The following is a 21125-nucleotide window of genomic DNA, read 5'->3' as shown; positions in this document are numbered from 1 at the left end:
TTCAATCACCTCGCCACTTCTGCTTGAATGATATGAAAGAGGACAAATGGAAGATTTTTCGAGTTCTGCAAGGAGTATATATATATGCACCTGGAACATCTTGCACATACACGTTAGGTACCCTACTCTACCTTTAATGAATCTATAAAACACCATCATGTAATTTATTGGTGAAATTTATAACAGCACACCAAGAAAGATATACAGTCAAAGGTGTTTTTTACTGTTACTACTATGCCTATACAAAGATATTTTTCTGATATATAGAGACCAGACCACGGATTACATGCAGTAGGTTTAATTTATAAAAAAAGTTTACAGCTAATGTGTGAACAACATGGAAGAATAGCTAAAACAAACTCCGAATCAGTTTCTTTAATCAGGACAACTTGTTTACGAAAGCCAAGCAAAAATACTTTGTGTGTAACAATCCAATTTGTGCTGCAGTTTTAGCAAAAGGCCTGTGTAAGTCATGCGGATATGAAAAACGTTAAGCTCGAGTGTTAAGTTTATTATAAGCAGGGCTGTTTGGAAACACAGTGTTTAACGACACAGCATATGGGTGTGTCTTAAGTATGCATTTCATTGACAACAAAGAGTCGGAGTACAAAGGGCTTCAGTGAATAAGCATTAGTAGCAGTAGTGTTCTCTCCCAGTGCTTGCTAACTTTGCAGGTTTTACTTCAGTAAAATAAAAACATCCTACAATCACGGGTAGAGCACCATCAACATGTAATTGGCTACTTTCAAGCTAGCATATACTGTGATAGATTTAAGATTTACCCGGAACACTCAGATGGCATGGTGTTTTGTGGTAGTTATATCTTAAGAACTATAATATTAGCTAATCTCATCCCTTTTCAGTATTTTTGGTTCTAGGAAAAAAAAAAAAAAAACCAACAACATAGCCCATCTGAAGAAACTAATTCAGGAAATCTCAGTCACAGAAAAAAAATTGGTTCATCTAAGTCCAAATCAGACATTTCAGTTTACATTCACGCTAATAAAATTCAAATAAATTACCCTGGCTGCCAACCCGCTGACTTCTTTCTAGCTGAGGAGTACGCACAGCTGGATGCCTGCAAAGCAGGCAGGACACAATTTCTGCATAGTCAGGTTAATGACTGTCCTGCATCATCAACAGAGTACAGACATTACACCAGGGAACTCAGAAGAGCATTTCGCCTGCCTTTCAAATTTCTACTGAAAACAGAACTCATCTTTCCATCTGAATTTGATTATTATATGAAAATCTGAAAGCAGGCTACATTACAGCATGAGGGATAAAAGGGAAATTATGCCCCTGTTGTAAAGTGACTTAAGCTACGTAGTCTCTTGAATTCATGACAGATCTGACCCGTACAATCAGTTTCATCTTCTCTTATTTCTCACTGCCACCATTAGTCTGGCAATAGGATCAATACAGACATAATCGATACTGGTCAAATGATGCAGCAAATTTCTTACTTTCTTTTTTAGAGATTTGCATTCTGACAAGAATAGATGTTTCGCTAACGATACTATTGATAACATTTTATATGGCTACAGACTTTGTCTTTAAAAAAATAAAAATAAAAATCACAGATTAGACTAATCAGTACCTGTTTTGTCCTGAAAAGAAAATGCATTCATCTAATTCTTTCTGACTTGCAAGTGTGACTTTCCCCATTTTCATCAGACACTAAGAAAGCCAAATCTGCACAACTGCCTGTAGTGTAATAAATGCAGCTACCTTCAAGACTACTGTTAGCACTAGAAACATAGCAGGGAAGACAGATCCACTTGATAACAGATATGAAGTTGAATTTAGGTGACAGCATATATGGTTTTTGTAGAACTAGTTATTTTTTGTAGAGCTAGTTAAAAAGCAGACATTTTAAAGTTTGAGAAAACAATGGACAAAACAACCACTGTAGTTCTTCATGTTCAATCTTTGCTAAGTCATTGCTCAGCTGTTACTTTGCTTTTGTAGTTGGTTCAAAAACTTTCCTGAGAACTTTCATGGAAACTTATTTCAAGGTGATTTTCCTTCCCCACCTTGAATAAGCATTAGAAAGAAAAGAAAAAAAGACCACAACACAAGGAAACTTTGAGCAACTGCACATAAATTCCACTTAACATTTTAAGATTCTTGAAGCTGAAAGGCTACCCAAATCATTAATTCAGTTTTAGCACCAAAATCCCTGGCCCAGACCATACACATATTTTAAATAAGCAAGTATTTCTTAATTTCAAGCACATTAGAAAAAATCGTTTTATAAAGCGAGATATACTTTTTCATAGTAACATTTAAGCACTTTCTATCTACAAAAAGCTTTATCATGACTTGATCCATAACTGTTTTTTTGCATTTATGGATTATAATGATAGCTATCCTGCAGTGCTGCAGTTTGTACTGTAACCACAACATAGTAAACAGGTGGTCTTTTGCAACCTACTTCTAACTCTGCCATTAGGTAACCTCTTCACACTCCTCTTCACACTTCACACAGTCTTTGCCCGCTCTTTTCTTTTTCTATTGTTGTGCAGAAAATACTCAGTTTTTTAATAAGCAGCAACAGCCCCATTATTTAAAATGGGGAATTACCATAGGAACCTAAAACTCAAACACATTAGAAAACAGCCACAAAATATAATCAGTGTTTCTGATTTTATCCATCTTATTGGTAATCTTTGCTTTTGCGTTTTGCCTCATGCATTCCCAACAACTGTTAGAATTGCATGAATTATACTTGCACACAATCTCAGAAAATTTAAGACAATTGTCAATCCTGGCCTACTCAAAAAGAAGAGTTTTCTGCTTCTTGTAAGGGAGGAGTATCAAACTCAAATACCTCCAGAATTCAACAGACTACTTTATAGGCTATGTGTCAATGTTCCCATCTAAAAACTGATTGAAAATGAGTTGCAAATAGGAACTTCTGTGATGGTGCATGCAGTTTGTTACTGACCTTTACAAATGACACATACTACACATTTTTATTCAAAGTTTGGTGACTTTAGATGCAAGAAGCCCAAATTATGTTCTCAAAACATACACCAATATAAGAGATAATATAGTTTGGTTTGATATCAATTTTGAGTTGTAAACACTAAACTGAACCTCCAAAATGAATACCAGTTCATTCCACCTGGAAATGCCAAAAGACTAAAACCAGAAAATAGTGTCAACCTCTTTCACCTTTCAAAATGGTGGAATCTAGATTTAAAAATTCTAATAATAAGTTTCTATCAAGAACAGGGTGTTTTTTGGTGGTTTTTGTGGTTGTTGTTTTTTAGCCTAAAAATAAGAGACGCGCTGTTCAAAGCTAAATATTAATTACACATAATAAGAACTTACCTTCCTGTCTGTTGTTTTTTCTTTTTAGCCATTTTTCAACAGTTTCCGCACTTACACTTTCTGACACAAACTCATCCAGTACCTGGGGATGAAGGGAAAGATAGGCCTTCACTTTTTCATCTGTTAAACCTGCAAGAGAGAACATTAATTGATTACAACATTGGCATGAAATTCTCCATGTGAAACAATACACAGACGTCTGTAACAAAATATATCCTTGTGTATAACGTGCTGATTAAATACAGGCCTATTTAAATTGTCTTTCCAGAATGATATCCAACCAAATATAATGAGTTATCATATAAAAAGTAGCAACCATACAAGATGCTCTGTAGACTCGTAAGGGGTGTCCTCTGTGACACTCCATATGAGTATTCCCTGGGAGAAATGGACAGGAAGAAATTTGTGAAGTAGAACATAGATACTGGGGCTGGGACAGGTAGTGAAACAAAACCTTGGTCAGCAGCTTTAGAAGGAAACTGATACAAAAGCAGTTCCGAGGGAAAAAAAAAAAAAAAAAAAAAAAAAAAAAAAAAAAAAAAAAAACCACACACACAAAAATAACCAGCAACATGCTTCAGCAGCAAATAACAAAGACTCCACATCTGATTTTGTTCAGTGACATGAGACTGCAGCAAAGAGGAACTAAAATACTATGTTTCTTTTTATCCTTATTTTTTCCCGGGAAAGCAGAAGACAATTGAAACATGGTAAGATGGGAAACAACTAGTTGTGGGCTCAGGCTGGGTGCATCACAGAATTGTAAAACCATAGAATCACAAAGGTTGGAAAAGACCTTTAAGATCATCTGGTCCAACCATCAACCATTGCTATCGTAACAGGGAACAACTAACACAAGCAAATTCATGCGTGTATCATTGCATGTAAGATATAATTAGGACTCTGAAATTACTTATTTGCAAGATACGCAAGAGAATGTAGCAGAGACCTGATAAAGAGGCTCTCTCTAGGAAGAAGATAGAAAAGCATAAACTGGTACATAGCAAGTTTGGTATTCTCACAAGTGGGGAAAAAGCAACCAAACTCCATCATAACACCAAAACCAAGTGCCAACTTTAATTACTGGAGTTAAATAAGTAATATTAGAAATACAAATGGTTTTCAAATGCATAATTCTAATGCTAGTTATCAGTTATCAAAATAAATGCAGTTGTAGATAAAAAGACTTCACAATAGCAGTTGCCACTAAAGGAGAAAAAAAAAAAAAAAAGGTACTTCAAAAAACCAAGTGAAAGTCAAATCTTTAAATCTCTGATACAATAATAAATAAATTTCCAAATTCTAACTATGACAATCTGCTCAGACTCTTCACAAACACACCAAAGAAAACCACTATCTTCAGGGATAGGAATGTGAGCGTGCAGAGGGCTTTCAAGGGAGGATGGGAGGGAGGATCAGTGCAAATGTCCCAAGAGACTAAGGTTCAAGTTGTTCCACAGGGATCATACACTGAATACAAAGCATTAATTAGATCTGAGGGGAAAAGGAACAACAAGCGCTGAAATGACTCTAAATACTCCTCGGCTAGTGGTGTGTGTGTATATGTGAAACTGTTTCTGTACAGCTGAAAAGTAACCACAAAGCACAGACTAGATTCAGCAAAAGAGAAACTTCCTTCCAGACAACTCTGGCCTCTTTTGGGGAGCATTCATGCTATAACAGAAGATCAATTTTCCTACTTTATGTTTGGCACAATGTCAGAATACACTGAAAAGAACTGCAGTGTATTTAAATGCTAATCGCTGACCATAAGCTTTGAGATCTCTTAGAAATACTATGAAAACATTCAGGATGCAGCACCCCAGCACTGTCTGCAGGGCTTCAACCATCTGCTCCTCACATAGACCCAGTGCTGCTTCATCATTCAGCCCTCACCAGCACAACCCATGTCCAAAATACCACTTCTCTTATCCACCCGCAGCTGCAGCCTACCTGGGTTACCAGTGCCTCAGGTATCAGTGCTTCCACTTACAGGCAAGAAACTCTAGATCCACGCTGCTCAAATTAGAGACCTAAATGAGCACTCTGATCTTCATTACTAAAGAAGCAAAGATGCTTGCCAACTCAGTAAAAGTAGGAGATGACAAGTTTGGGAAAAAAAAAAAATCACGCTACTTTGTATTCAAACTACTTTGAGGATTTAACCTTAGGTAAAGGCTTGTAAATTGAGGTCATAATATATCTATAAAGAATTACATCTTGTACAGGAGTGAAAAAGATTTTTCAGCCTCATTGACCAACACCTCCCATATGGAAAAAAAAAAAAAAAAGGCTAATTAAGATAGCTCTATAATTCATTTAATTAAGAAAAAAGTAATATTTCAAAAAAGAAAGTCTTCCTAATTTCATAATAAAAAAATCTGAAAAGAATGTATTTTGAGAACCACTCATAAATGACTATGAAGTATTGAAGGTTCAGAGCTTGTCATCAGAAAGATAGTAAAATTTATCTGCTGTTTAAGATTGGGATCAGAAACGCTCAATACAGGCTTGTCAGAGAATACCTGCTAATTTAAGGATGTTCTCAGACCACAAATACATGAACGGTTTTCCCTTCTAGTAAGAAGCAAGAAACTGGAAAGTTTGTAAAATTAGAAATGGAAATTCTGCAAGGTTCGATATACATTTGAAGTGAAAATAAACTCAGCTTCCTAACATGAATTATTTATTCCTTAACTTCAACAGAAACACTCATTGAAATCTTCACAGAATGTTTTTTTGTTGTTGTTGCTGTTGTTGTTTTTGTAATAGACACATTAAAATTCAATAAAACACCTATATTTGAAATGAGACTTTAGTCTTCATATCAAGGGTTTAATTACTGTTTCAGGTATCTTACAATTCCAGCAACCCGAGGGCAAAAATTCTGCTTTAAGTTTACTTGGAAAGCGATTCATGGACCTGCTATAAGTCCTACAAACACCTTTAAATTACCCTCCTTTGTTTCCATAAAGATATCTGGGTTGAAGAGCTTTTTCAGTATTTAGATATTTAGATAGGTGCAAGCAGAATAGGATTTAAATTCACATGCAATTTTTAAGAAAAAAAGAAAACAGTATATTTAGACCTACTTTCTACATACTACAAATGAGATTTAGTGATCCTCCTGGACTTCGGTAATATAAATATATTGGAAAAACACATGCTACCATTGTACAAAAACAAACAAACAAAAAACAACAGCAAAACCCAATGATAACACGTAATGACTTCAGAAAATCTTCACAGAAAAAAACATCCACTACTTCTACAGTTCTTCCTACACAACAAGAATCTTTTTACTGACTCCCCACCAACTCCAGTGATACCTCCTCTTGTTCCTCAACTCTGGCATACAGCATAAGCTTTTTTTCTGACAGAGGTCAGGTAGTATCAAGAGGCACCTCGCTCAGGAAGGCAGTGCTCTGGCCAACATCCTAGCATGCACCCAGCCAGAAAACCCAGAATGACCAGAATGACCTCAATTCTTCTGAGATTTAGAGGAATCTGACATTTTGGTTGAGCATCAATTCATTCCATCTACGCTTCAGAGTTTGCCTTCCTGATTCATACACATCCTGTTTAAATAAACACACACCAAACAATTTTTCTCCCTTGTATTTTTATTTTTAAGCAATAAAGCCATATTTCAGTGCTGTTATCTTTCTTGGGCAACTTGCTAATGCCCAACTTAATGCAGATGTTCACTATTTGTATCACTGGATTTGTGACTAAATAATCAAAATTATAATAAAAATATAATACGAAAGGGTACATGCATATCAGATGAGAGCTTCCTCTTTTCATTTCCCTCAGAACAAACTGCAGGCAAAGGAACTGTTCAGCCTGCCCTCTCCGTGCACCAGGTCAGCAGCTCCCAGCTTCCTGACCAGCACAATTGTTTAGGTTCTCTTCGCAGATCTCAGTTTGAAGTGTTCTCTTTGGCCATGCCATCTAAGCTTAAAAAGCTAATTCATAGGCACGGAAAACATTAATCAAGGCTTGTTTGGTTTCATTTTTTCCATTTCTCAGTTATCTCTGTCTGAATAGTAAGTGCAAAGACAACCTTTCTATAAATGACAGGTTTTACGCAAGTGTTTCGTATTACTGCGCTTTTTGTATCATTCAGTATAATTTGTTTATTTTAGGGCAAGATGATATCAAACTGGCAAAGCAAAGGGTGGAAGATAGCCTGTTCCCCAATAGCCCCCAAGAGGCAATTTCTCGATCAGTGAAAAGGATTTTTATTGCCAAGGAGCAATATCATTGCTGGCAGTTTGCTCATTCTGGAATGAATGAGCAAATGATATGTTAGAAGCAGGAAGAGAGAATCAAATGACAGAAAAGAAACAAATACATTTACTCTTAGCATTCCTATAAAGTGATACATCTTGGACTGATGCTTCAACGTATTCTACCCAATAACCATGTATCTATTTTTCCACTTTGCATATGCCTGGGGCTCAAACTGTTCTTTTCTTTTGACACAGCTCATGCCAGTATATCAAAGTTTTGGTTTCACGTTTTCTGCTTTAAATAACTACTCAGTCTTAAATGCAGCATTCACAAGAGTGTTTTGTTTATTTCTCCTTTTCGAGCTAGGATAAATGCCTTCTTTTTCACTGAAGTTACAGACAAAACCATATAGAATTTAAGACAGAATTACAGATGCATTTCTTCATTTCTTATCTTAGTAAACTAACTATAGCAAAAGCAAAAATTGCTCCCGAATACCACAGACCAGTAATTTCAACATAAAATAGTCAAATGTTTGTGACAGTTGTTGAAACAAAACTCTCTTGCTCAGTCCTATGACTGTTACTTAAAGACATTCTCTAACAACTTTCACTGTAGCTAGGCATGCTATGCAAGTGCATCATTTTGCTGTGTTTCAAAGCTGCCTTCCTTAGAAGTGAGACTTGATGCTTTATGTTAGTTCCCCAAACAAACTAAACTGTATCAACTGCAGTATTTCTTCCTCAGCATGAGTATGTGCATGTATCCTTTTCCAATTTAAAAAAAAAAAGTAAGATTCAATGGCTCATACCTCTCCCAACTTCTTTATAACTGTGAACATTCCTAACCTAAAGCTGCCCGTCTAGAATATCAAACTAAATTTGACATAGTGAAAGCAAGAAAATGGCATGCTTAGCAACAGTTTGTACATCACTTTGACATGAAAATGTTTTTACTGAGAAGAGAGTATCGGTTACAGTGCTTACATTAACTTCCTTCTTTTCAAAATTTTGACTATGAATATTCATACCCTACCTGAAGAAATCAGGCACAGCATGTTCTCAGGAAGAATATAAGGCTAGTGATCCCTAATGAGTCCAGAGAGTCTAAAGAGAGCAAACTGCCTCCAGCTGCAGAGCTAGGAGTATAGGTACCGGCAAAATGACTTTTGAAGAAGCCTGAAGTAATGAAGATAAGTTTCCAAATGGAACATATATTAGAATGGACAATAAAGAAAAAAGCATGACAGTAGACAAAGCTTATGGAATAGGAACATTCATGTAACAAATCTATTCATATCCTTTTGCCAACGCACTACAAAGCAGTAGTGAGCTGGGGGTCGAACTCTTCTCTCATGTAACTAGTGGCAAAACTAGAGAGAATGGCTTCAAGCTGCATCAGGGGAGATTTATGCTGGACGTTAGGAAATACTACTTTTCTGAAAGAGTCGTCAAGCACTGGAATGAGCTGCCCAGGGAAGTAGTCACTGACCCTGGAGGTGTTCAAGGAATGTTTGGATTTTGTGTTGAGGGACATGGTTTAGTGAGTACTATTGGTGATAGGTGAATGGTTGGACTGGATGATCTTGAAGGTCTTTTCCAACTTTGGTGATTCTGTGAAGCACACTTCTACCACTTTAACGACATTGAACAAAGCAGTTCAGTACATAAGGATGCTCCTATGCAGTGTTTATTTACTACCCCAGATATAGCATGGCTGGATTCCAAAAGAAGCTAAGAAACAAGACCTCCTACAAACATTAGGTTTTCAGTAATTACTACTTGCTTTAAGCCATTGTCCAACATTTTCCCTTTAAAAATCATAATAATGTCATAAAGACAGAAAACAATCTGAAAGTTGTATTTCTGCTTTCAGCTTTTTTTCTTCTGTGTAAAATACTTTTAAAAATTTCTTACATATTAGATAACCTTTGTAGCACTGAATCAATTAATGACTCCACTTCTGAACACATGTTGTGTTGCACCCTCCTCTGAGAACAGCTTCACTGAGCTCAGTGTAAAGCAGAATCAACTGGAATGAGGTAAAAGAAATGAAGCCTACAGCTATGTTTAAAAATCTGCTCCATTTAGCAGCATGAGTCAGTCACATCATTAGCAATTTCTGGATTTTTTTCTCATTAGTGCTGTGATATTTGGTGTTTTTCTAAAGCTACTAGCTTCATCAAACCCCATGATTAGGCAAGAATTTTAGTTTGCACCAAAAGTTTCTGGTCCTGCTAGTAGAGGAAAACTTAAGAACAGCAATGTTTAAGAATCAAAACAAAAATGCAAATAAAAAGATTGCAGGCTGAGGGGCATGGGAAGGCAGCAGAGAGTGGATGAAATTTACTGAAGCAGTCTAGCAATTACCAAGGCTCAATATTTTACCCCAGAACAGCTATACTTGGAAGACAGCAGTAACTGCATTCCTCAAACCTTTTGCAACACTGATGTGAATGGCAGACCTTTCATGCAGCTGGACAGGACTCAAAGCTTTGAAAACCCCTTGTGAGAGTATAAATTGATTAAAAAAAGAAATTAATTTGATTTTAACATACAGAAAACCTTGGAAGGAAATAACTTTAAATTTTACAACTGTAACTATGGTTGGTTTTGTTTGTTTGTTTTTGGTGTTGTTTTTTGTTGTTGTTGTTGTTTGTTTGTTTTTAATGAAACACATGAGCATGTTTGGTTTCATCCCTGCAATCAGAGGGGCCAGCGAACATAGGCAAGGTCATAATGTCTCTATGTAAGTAACGAGATGTTGTGCTCCACAGAGAATCTGTAAGCTGAAAATAGCAACAAACAAATGGAAGAAGAAACATAATAATAAACACTTTTCAGATAAGGGAACACCTGAAGCAGGAAATGACCTTATCTCAAATACAAGTAAAAACGTGTAACATTAAAGTAAATTTTCTTGTTTAGAATACTGAAACGAAGAACAGATATGCAACACTTTCTTAAATGAACATTTGAAAATAAATGCCATGCTTATACTAAAAAGGAGAAACCTGAAAAAAATATCTGAAAGTAATTCAAAAAAGACAATTGAAGCCAACTATGTCTCTGCATTTAATCTAGAGTCATGATGTCTCATCACTTCCTAACACAAAAAACACCTCTCTGCAACTTTCCAACCAAACCTTATAAATGATATTTGTAGTCATTCTCCAAAGCATTCAAGGCATGTGTGTACACTGCTTCATTTGGATTAAGCATTAATCCCATTAAATCAATCCCTTCTTTGTTCAAAGCACCAGGATTCAAAACCACAGGCACAGTCAGTTTTGGAATATCCTTTTCAAGTCAGACTTTTTATCTTAATCCATTTAAGTATACAGGAATGTAATGCAACCAAGTGCCCAAACTCTGTGAAACCTGACATTACTGATCTGGCAAAGAGTGGTCACTTATTCTAAGCAACCAGTATGACCAAACCTCTTTTTAGTTTTTCTTGTCTTGAAAAATCAATTCAAATTTAAACTTGGCTGTGAAAAGCTTCAAGTTCTTTCTGACTCTCCTTCTCCAACTCAGGCTTACAATGCTAGAAAAAAAAAAAAAAGAAACTATATGCTGTTCCTGTGTTCAATACTTTACTAGCAGTAAAAACTATTAATGTAGTACATAAACAGCACTACACTGCAGATCTGCATATTTAAAATGGGCATACATTTGTTTCACGTCATGAATTTTATCATTAAACATTTCAAATCATCATATAAATATGAAGTGTTAATTTCGCCAGCCTTGAGTCACTGTACTGGATTGCAAGCTCTGTACACATTTAGATCCCAATTCCATCCCAGTCAGATGCAGTCACTTGTGCAGTGCATGTGGCAGAAAGCATCACACTGCGTAACATCTCAGTCAGGAGACCAGCAGCTCTGCTTAAGCTTTAGAGAGAAAACAAAGACCAGCTCAGCCAACCAGAGCCGGAATGCTTCTATACAGAAAGAATACCAATAATCACTTTATCTGGTACACTGTAATTCAAATCCCTCAGTTCTAATGAAAAAGCCATGGATGTGTCTATGCATCCAAACATACCAGATGCCAGGATACACATAGACATAAGTGCCTTCTGTTTCCACCAGCTTCTGCAGAGGCAGCTCACAAGACCATTTCCAGGTATGACCAGCATCTTGTAAACTTGCACCCTAGTCACAGATGAGTACTTAAGTGGTCACGGTCACATCTTTCAAAACCCAGAGCTCAAGAATGACAAACTACTGACATCTCTGATGTCAGAGATTCACACAGCAAACTAAAAGCAAAAAGCCAGCTAAAAGCGTTTATAAAAATCAGTTTTTATTAGAGTGTAAAGGCCTATGATCTTTCCATGAGGCATATACAAAGGCATAATGGGGTGAATAAACATCCCCAACTTGAATATTCATTTTTTGCAGGGTACCAATTCACACCCCAAATTGCGCAGATGGCATAATGTTCCAAGGTGTGGATAGTGTTACACTGTGATACCATCCATTGTCTGGATAACTACTGCTTTTTTTAAAAAAAAAACTAAATATTACTTTCCAGGGTGAGGAGTAGCTTCCTCATAGTTCTAATTAGCACTTTGGAATAACTGAGGGATCTGCAACAACCTTTATTATCCTTCCAGGTGCATGATGGGAAGAAATTTGGGGATTTAATTAACACCCTGCAAAACCTAACAAAATGAATAAATACGTGCTTTAAGAGTTGCAAATTGTAATCAAATTAAATTCAAATCTTTGCTTGAGGAAAATGCTATGTATCATCTTAAGGTTACTGATAAAAATAATTATCAACACACTTAAACATAATGCATCACCATGAGGTAAGTAAGAATGTATTTATAAACCCGTAACGAACATTTCAGTATGATTTATAATTAATCGCTCATTTTTTATTCTCCTGTGCAACACACACAGCCAGGGTACTTTGTCTCCAGCCTAAAATGTACCTGACCAGTAAGACTCAAATTAACAGTGATAAGTGCCAAGATATAGTTCATTCCTAACACAGTATGAAAAATGTCCAGGTCACTCAGGACTTGCACCTACCTAATCTCTGGAAAGATTATATACAGCCATAAATGAGGCTACTTAAAATCTAACAATTACACACAGTAGGAACACCTTAACTCTTCCCCTGAATACAAAAGTTGGGACAAGGTTCTTACTTTATGACTTCTCCAATAATACCTTCTGGCTGATGTAATGTCTTCCACCCACCTGACACCCAATCCTGATGTACCTCCATATTTGAGAAACTATTTTGTTGCAAGAATAGCCCCACTGTCTTTAGTTTTACTGCTGGTTTGGTTTTTTTGTTTTGTTTTTTTCCCCAAGAGAAAGCCCATAAATAAAATTCTGTAATTCATCTATAACATAAACTCACATTAATCTTCCCTAAAATACTACCTAACTTAGTGCAGAGACAAGATCCAGTATGATGAAACCTCCTATGAAGATTTCTTAGAAGTGTGCCAAGTCTCACTGTTATTTCACTAAATAGGGCACAGAAAATATACTTCCTCCTCTTGAAAGGAGCATCCTACTCCATCTTAGCACTTACATTAATGAACTTGTCAGGATAGTTTCCCAGGATACAAAACTGTTTGTAAGGAACAACTACGCAGACAAGTAACACGCTACACGCCAACACCAGATATGAGTATTCTCTACTTCGGTTGTACTAGGACCATATCTGCAGCAGCACAGATCAGCATTTCTCATTCTTAATTCCCTCCGACCATAGTGCCTGAAAAGGCTCAGAGAAAAACACAGTCAACATCCTTTATAAAATGGAAAGGTAAAAAGCCCAGAAAAATCTACCACTTTTTACTGTGATAGTTTCTTTTTACAAAGGAACCTAGCACAATTGCATCCACGAAGTCATGAGAAGCGAGTTCCTAAAAAACAAACTACAACAGCCACAATTCTTTCTTCCATTTAACACAAAATGTACCTGTCATCTGTTAGCTTACATTAAACATAGTAATTTGGAGACTGAAGTGGCAAGTATCTTTTAAAAATGCATCTGATTTTAAATAAAAGATGCAAGCTGTAGAAGAGTTAGGTGTGTTTTCCAGTCAGTCTCTTCGGGTTAGCAATGGAGACAAATGGGCGTTCCGATTTAAGAAATAAAATCACATTCTAATTCCAGTTTCAACTTTTCTTATTTCAACTTCCAGCTAACAGGGGTGTTTGTTTCTTTTTGTATTTTGGCTACTGGCTTGAAAGAGTTTTCAGCATTAGGTGTCCTTTCTCTGTAAAGGTACATGCACTACCTTGCAGTAGTTTCTGGAAAGTCTCTATATTAATTCAAGCACCTCTTCATACAACAATAAACTTAAACTGACATTTAAATTTAAGATAAATCTACTTAATTCTTTTGTAGGGAAGAGAAAACCCACCTTTAGACTAATTAAACATTGAATATTAAGCAATGACACCACAAAACTGCCAGGAAAAATAGTGAGAAACTGATTTATTTAAAAGAAAATAAAGGAAAATAAGTAGTTTCTTTTTCTGCCAACCCTTACTTATCAGCTGAATAAACAAACAAAGAAAATTGATTTTTCAGAGGTGTGAACTGCTGAAAATTTTATGCTGATGGATGTAATGATATCTCCATGTTAGTAAAATGTAACCTAGGAAAAAATAACGTAATTTAAGGTATTTAAATGAACATGGTACCAAAATAAAGGAAGCTTGAAGTGATAATTAAATAACATATTACATACACTTTTACTTCTACATTAGAGACAAGGATGAATTGTGCAATTCTTGCTTGCACTGGTGTACACTTACTTATAGGAATATTCTTACTGACGTCAATCAGACTACTTATGTGCGTAAGAGCTAACTAACACGAGTTGTGCAACAAAACCCCAAACATGTTTCATTCCACACATTGTTGTAAGGTTTACTCCTCAACCACAGGTTTTTACCTACTAATGTTAATAACGTTATTTCATTGACGTTATTGTTCAGAAAAAATACATGAGAACGTACAACTTGTTCAGCGGTATCTGGCATCTTCCACTATTTCAGCTCAACATCAGATGAGAGCCACATGAGAAACGTAGATTCACATTGGCTGGCAGGCACCTCCAGAGACTGCCCAAGCCAGTCTCTGCTCAGGCAGGTGCAGGTACAGCAGGCTGCCCAGGGCATCATCCAGCTGGGTTTGAGTGAGCTGAGAGTCTCTATCTCTAGAAAGGAAGGCTACACATCTTCTCTGGGCAACCTGTGCCACAGTTTGGTCACTTTCACATTGGAAAAGGTGTTCTCCTGTGTTCAGGTGGGAATGTCCTGTGTTTCAGTTTGTACTGGTTGCCTCTTGAAGTGTCACTGGGCCCAAACAAAAAGAGCCTGGCTCCTTCTCTTTTTATTTCCCCCACAGCAAGCAGATAAGATCACCATGATTCTTCTCTTCTGTGGGCTGATCAGTCCCCACCATCTCATGGCCTTTCAGTGTTCTCACCCCAATGTGTCCATGTCTCTCTTGTACAGGAGAGCCCAAACAAATCTCACCAGTGCTGAGCAGAGAGGAAGGACCACCTCCCTTTGTCCTCCCCCTTGCAATGCTCTTCCTAAGGCAGCTCCAGATTGCTCTTGGCATTCTTTGCTGCAAAAGCACACTGCCTGTTTGAGTCCAAAAGAAATGACTTCACAACAGCCAATTAGGAATTATAGGATCCAATCCTTGGAGAATCTTGTTCCCCAGAAGGTGAAATACATGGAAATACCTCCTACTGACTTGGATGTTAGCACAGTAGAACAAAAAACAACATATGGAGTTGGCTGCTCTTTCAGAAGATTCCACTGGCATGGCAATCTACTACTCATGAGATCTCATCTGGCAAACTTCTTCTATCGATGTTATTTTACACAATAATTCAAGCAAATTATTTATTACTATTTTAACATTCTCCTGTTTGCAGCAGAGTAAAATAAAGTTCACAGTGTTTCAACCAGTTGCCCAGTTTTTATTATAAAAGCTAAGAAAATGCCACTGAATTCAAAGCTAGTTTCAGGAAAATGAGCAACTGCAACTTTTCCCTGTCCTCCTCCCCTTCCATCAATTCCCCACTCCCTTTTGTTTGTTTTTGAGAACCTGCAGCTCACTAACATGTGTTTACCTCCAGAAAGCATCCTTAGAAGAAAAAGGGGAAAAAAAAATTGCCAAAGAAGAAGTGAAAGGAAAACAGGAGAGATCAGAACTGAGAACTTCAGGACTTAGGAAACAAAAAAAAACAAAAACAAAACAAAGGCACTTCAGTCCATATTTCTGTATTCACGGGATGCCTATTAAGCACTGTGCCTTTATTATAACAATTTATATAAACACTTTCCTGAAACAAGGATGACGATGTATTCATAGAGAAAGAAAAAAAAAAAAAGGGTTTTCATCTCTCAGTGTAACTCAGCTTTATAATAACTGGATTTTATCTATGGACTATTTGGCCACCTTCCACATTCAGAAAAGACTTTATTACTACAAAGACATCCATATAAGACAGATACTGTGATGTAGAAAATTAGGGCACTTTTCCACAATACTGGTCATAAATTTTCACTTCAGTGTGCTATGGTGCTGGGGGCTGTGATTCAGATTTCTGCTTGGAATGCTGACTGACTGCATGTCTTCTCGTTCAGCCACAACAGCACATTACACTATTATATAATGACAAAAATTGTAAAAATAAAAGATGAAAACCACACTGATGAAATATAAACAGGCAGATTTACTGTTTAAAACAGTCAATTAAAAGCTGTGTCACAAAATATCCAATAGAAGAAGTAAAGAAAAACAACTTCAGAAATTTTATCAGGCAAAATAAAGATTTAACACGTGGGTAGCTTTTAAATATTTTTCAACTCTTTCAAATTGACTCTGGGAAAGCATCCAACTTCTGTAGGATGAAGAACATAAATTTCAATACACTTCAATTTAATTGACAGTGGTGTGGAGGATCACCCACGATAACTAAAAAGAGACTCTGTTGTGCTGCAGAAAAATAGTACCATGAATTCTCAGAAGGATATGGCATCAAAGATTAAAAGAGGTCATAAACAAGAGTACATTACAGTTTCTTCTTTAGCACTACAGATGTATTACTTTACAGAATAAAGGGTTAATTTTTGTGAGCAGCAGTTTCAGGAACTTAACAGCACTGGTACTTTGCTCTTGTTATTCAGTGAGCTAACAAACATACCTGACATTCAAGCTCCCACAAACCTCTGATCTGCCTTTCCAGAAAAGAAGTAATACTGTAACATTATGGTCAAATTACAGTGATACATATTCTAACTTGCAAGATGTTCAAAACGTTAAGGTCAGGAAACATAACATGGCAGAGCTGCTCCAAAAGTAATGCCTCTGACATCATAGGCCAACATAACAGGAGATTTCACTTTCAGAGCAGCCCTCATACAACATTGTTTTACATACTGTACATTGTTTCCATATCAACAATTACATCAGCAGCTATTTTATTCTACTCAGTCTACGCTATGAAGCTCTTCCAAACTTTTTTTTTCCCCCCCCACACAGGGTGTTCTCCTAAATTTGAAAGTCTGGTCTCTCTTCTACAAACATAAAATATGAGCATATTAAAAATCTGAGAAAAATCACGTGTGGAATTTCCCTAAACTGAGAAACAAAACATCTCCAGACACCTGCAATAAAAGAGTAAGAAGAAGATCACTCAAGTGTCTCTAAAGTCATTTGATTTAAAAGGACTATTTACAGGTGACAGAGCAAGGCTTGCAACTACTGGTGAATTGGTTATTATCATTAAGCTCTTTACAGAACATCTATTATTAAAATGCCAACCTAGTTAGCTAGATATTTGAATTATAAAAGCTATTATGCTTCTACCTTCTTTTCTACTCTGGAGAGAAAAACCCATTATTCTACGCATTTTGAAATCTTCGGGTAGGGGGAGGTTATGATTTATTTTTGAGATGGTCTGCAGGTGTAGGGAAGCATGTCTCTTGAGATATATTTCTAGTTTTAAATTTTTGAGTGATGCAGTTGATATGTTAGAAGGAAGAGATGCCACCCAGAGGAACCTCAACAAACTCTAAAGGTGGGCGCATATGAACCTAATGAGATTCAACATAGCAAAATGCAGTTTTGCATGTGGGTCAAAGTAATCCCAGGCATTTATACAGACTGGAAGAAGAATTCATTGAGAGTAGCCCCGTGGAGAATGACCTGGGAGTCCTGGCGGATGAAAAACAACACGAGCCAGCAGTGTACACTTGCAGTTCGTAAGGCCAATGGGATCCCAGGAACTATTGGAAGAGGGGTCACCAGAAGGGTCAGGGAGGTGATTGTCCCTCTCTAATCTGCCCTCATAAGGCCCCATCTGGAGTACTGCATCTAGGCCTGGATGCATCCACCTCCTCAGGAGGCTCAGAACCCCTCTATTCTGTAATATGCAGCTATCTGCTTGTATTTCTTAGTAGGAGCACTGGAATAAGCAAAGACTTGGTAATCAATTTACTTGGCAAACCATAAAGAGAAGTATTACAAATAGCATGGTCTAAAAGAGACAAAAAACATGCCTGAGCTTTCTTGGCATCAGACAAAGAAGAAAAATCAGCCAAAGCACTGTTTTTCAACATCAGCAGGTTACCTAGTCAAGCTGCAGATGTCATCCAAGAGACACAGACATACCGGAATCAAAGCTGTCATTCAATAATTGTTTTCTGCATAACCATCCCTCATGGTTTTGTCTATTTAATTATCTTAAATATTAAAAACCTTAGTATTAGTCAAAACTATTATCTTAAAAGATTAAAACTCAGTCCATGTTTCCCCATCACATGAAGGGTTTACCAGCACAATTACATGTAGATCAGCATTTGCAGCATTTCTTCATGAAAAAGAGCAATGAAATAAACAAAAAGCCTTGCCCATAGGGAGTGCACAAAAACAAGTTCCAAATATTAATTCATGAGGAACATGAAAAATGCACGACTTTATTAATGTAAAGAATATTTATCTGAAATAATCACTTCATGCAAAAATAATTTTCTATATATTCCAGCAGCTGCAGTGAAAATAAGTCCTTCTTGCTTCAATTTTGCAATTAAGTGTCAAAGTGAAAAAAAAAAAAAAAAACCCACACTATTTTTACTTTAAGAAGTTTGCAAATTGTATCTTGTCAGAGTTCTCCAACTAAGATAAAGTCTATTTAGAGCAGACTACCAATCTTCCTGTCAGCAACAAATACAGTCCATATTTCCTAAACTTAGTCTTATCATGAACAAATACTGATCTGTCTGGGTTTTGGCATTACTTCTTGATTTTTAATGCTAGATTACATTCATTTGATATTAATACAAACTCAAAATGTCTTCTTTGCAAATCCCTTGCATTAACCTTTGCCTTTTTTTCCAAATCATTTAAGCATTAAATGTTCACAAAATGTAAATATAGTGCAAGTTAGAACGAATCAGTGAAAGTGAAATGAATCAGCTGACATTATAAGTAATTCCTGCAAGAACGTATGAAGTTTTAACTGGGCAAATCTGTAAATCTAAGCCAATGTGATGTCCTGCATTCCCTCAATGTGATGCAGCATGTCTTTGAAATTAAACAATTAGTAGATTAATGGACAATATTACATGAATTCAAGTCACTATAAATACTAATATAGTAATCTACTGGTTTTCCACTTCATGGTCATCATTAGTTTAAAAATAAAGCAACAAAAGTAACAAAAAAAATTAAAAGCCTACACCACCTAGAAAATGCTTTTCAAAAGACTACAACTGCTAAAAGGATCCTAGGAATCTCTAGAAATGCATTTAAATGGGACAGACATTTCACATGCTATCTACAGCATTGGGGGGGGAAAAAAAAAAAGTTGAAGTTTTGCTTTTCTTCACACTCAGAGCACGTATATGAATCATAACTTTTGACTACAGCTCATCTCAGCTTCCTCTAAATCAAAGAAACGCAACTTGAGAAATCTCCGGGGACACTATTGCCTGCTCCCCTGGTTCTGTCACCAGAGGTTCGCAGGGTAGTACCTAAGAGAGCCTGAAACAACTGATATGCTCTGGATAGGGCTAACAGGCATCATCAAAACCACCTGCTTATACAACAGCCCAGTAGTGGGAACACCTACTGATGTGTGGGATCTTTGCCCTTCTTAGCTAACGCTACCTGAACCAACACTCTGCAGACTGCAATAACCAGCATGCAGCAAGAAGCTCTAGCTGGGACCAGGTCAAGGAGGGAGGTCAGTTTTCAAAATAGATCATAGTCCTTACAGAAATTCAGGAGTCCCAGATCCAGAAGCCAAGTAAGCAGTAGTTTCCAGCTCAGTGACCACAGTGGTCAGCTGGCAGCAGATATTCCATGGTTCTGCTTTGTTCTCCTGAAACTATTTCTAGACTCCATGCAGAGACTTTTATTGTTATATATGTATATATTACCTAATTATTTCTTTTAAAAAATAACATTATAGAGCAGTAGGGGTTTTCGCTTCATTTTCAGTAAGCCTCTAGAACATCTCACATACATGCTACTGCACACACACACAAAACTTTTTAACGGGCCTTTATTTTAACAGGTAGCAGGAAGAGTTTCTGAGCTGCTGTGTCAGTTAAAGACAACACTTTCCTACTAGAAATTCAATGCCCATGCTAGAAAGATGCTCTGCAATTAAACTAAACATTGCAAAGCCAGAGATTAAAAAAATCACTACTTTGCTGTCAGGATCCAGGGCTCCTTCTTACCACCATCACCCCTGGCTTTTTCTCAAAAAAGATACAAGTAAACTTGCAACTTTTTACCATACGAGGCCACTACTTCTGTACAGACATCATACAGACCTGCCACATACACACTGTAACTACTCTCCTGATGGAGCTTTAATGAAATTGATAAAAGCCTACAAAGAATTAACAAGCCCCTGTTATAAAGATATATAGCTATGCTTGGCAAACTAATACAGTATTTAATAATTTTGGAGATTCATGTGCTTATTCTACTATAAAAATGCATATAGCATACTTCATTTTATTAAATGAAAAATTACAGCAATTAATAAAACGTAGTATGTGTGTATGATGAGTACCTTCCATTTAAAGAAGAATCTGAAAGTTATTTCAGAGTGATGAGTAAGTCACGGCAAGTGAAGGAACAATCAGAACTATGTTTATTCACATTAACATAACAGAAGCTTTTGTTGTAGATCACAGCGACAAGTTGGAAGCTGTATGTAGTCTATTTCACAGAGCTTTTGATTTCTGATGAAGTAGCAGACATACAGCCAGTTCATTTTGTGCAGTATCAGAAAGGTGCTAAGCAACTGAAACCAGTATATTAATGTCAGACTCTGACTGTTTGGAATAGAGACAACCCTCAGGAAAACAGAGGCACTCTTGTTGGAACCTGAGAAGTGAAATAATTCTGTCAAATCAGATACAATAGAAAAGGAAAAGCATCAAAAACATGCATGCTCCTCATGTGTTGGTACCTGCAGCACTGGATTTAATCTGGCTTTTATGAGCCTCGGTTTTACCATCACTCCTT

General features: G+C 36.7%; 1 protein-coding gene across 2 annotated transcripts in view; it reads right to left on the bottom strand.

Annotated features, from left to right (window-relative positions):
- The window catches only part of PDE10A (phosphodiesterase 10A), a 161500-nt gene that overhangs the window by 86827 nt on the left and 53548 nt on the right, over positions 1-21125 (bottom strand). For both annotated transcript variants that reach the window (XM_085219878.1, XM_085219877.1), the window contains exon 2: positions 3340-3468. In XM_085219878.1, the coding sequence (XP_085076004.1) occupies positions 3340-3468 (129 nt within the window). The remainder of the gene's footprint in view (positions 1-3339; positions 3469-21125) is intronic.

The sequence above is a fragment of the Meleagris gallopavo genome, chromosome 2, assembly GCF_905368555.1.
Source record: "Meleagris gallopavo chromosome 2, MGAL_WU_HG_1.1, whole genome shotgun sequence".
Lineage (NCBI taxonomy): Eukaryota > Metazoa > Chordata > Aves > Galliformes > Phasianidae > Meleagris > Meleagris gallopavo.
Note: the sequence above shows the minus strand (reverse complement) of the source record. Positions and strands in the feature narration are given on the sequence as shown.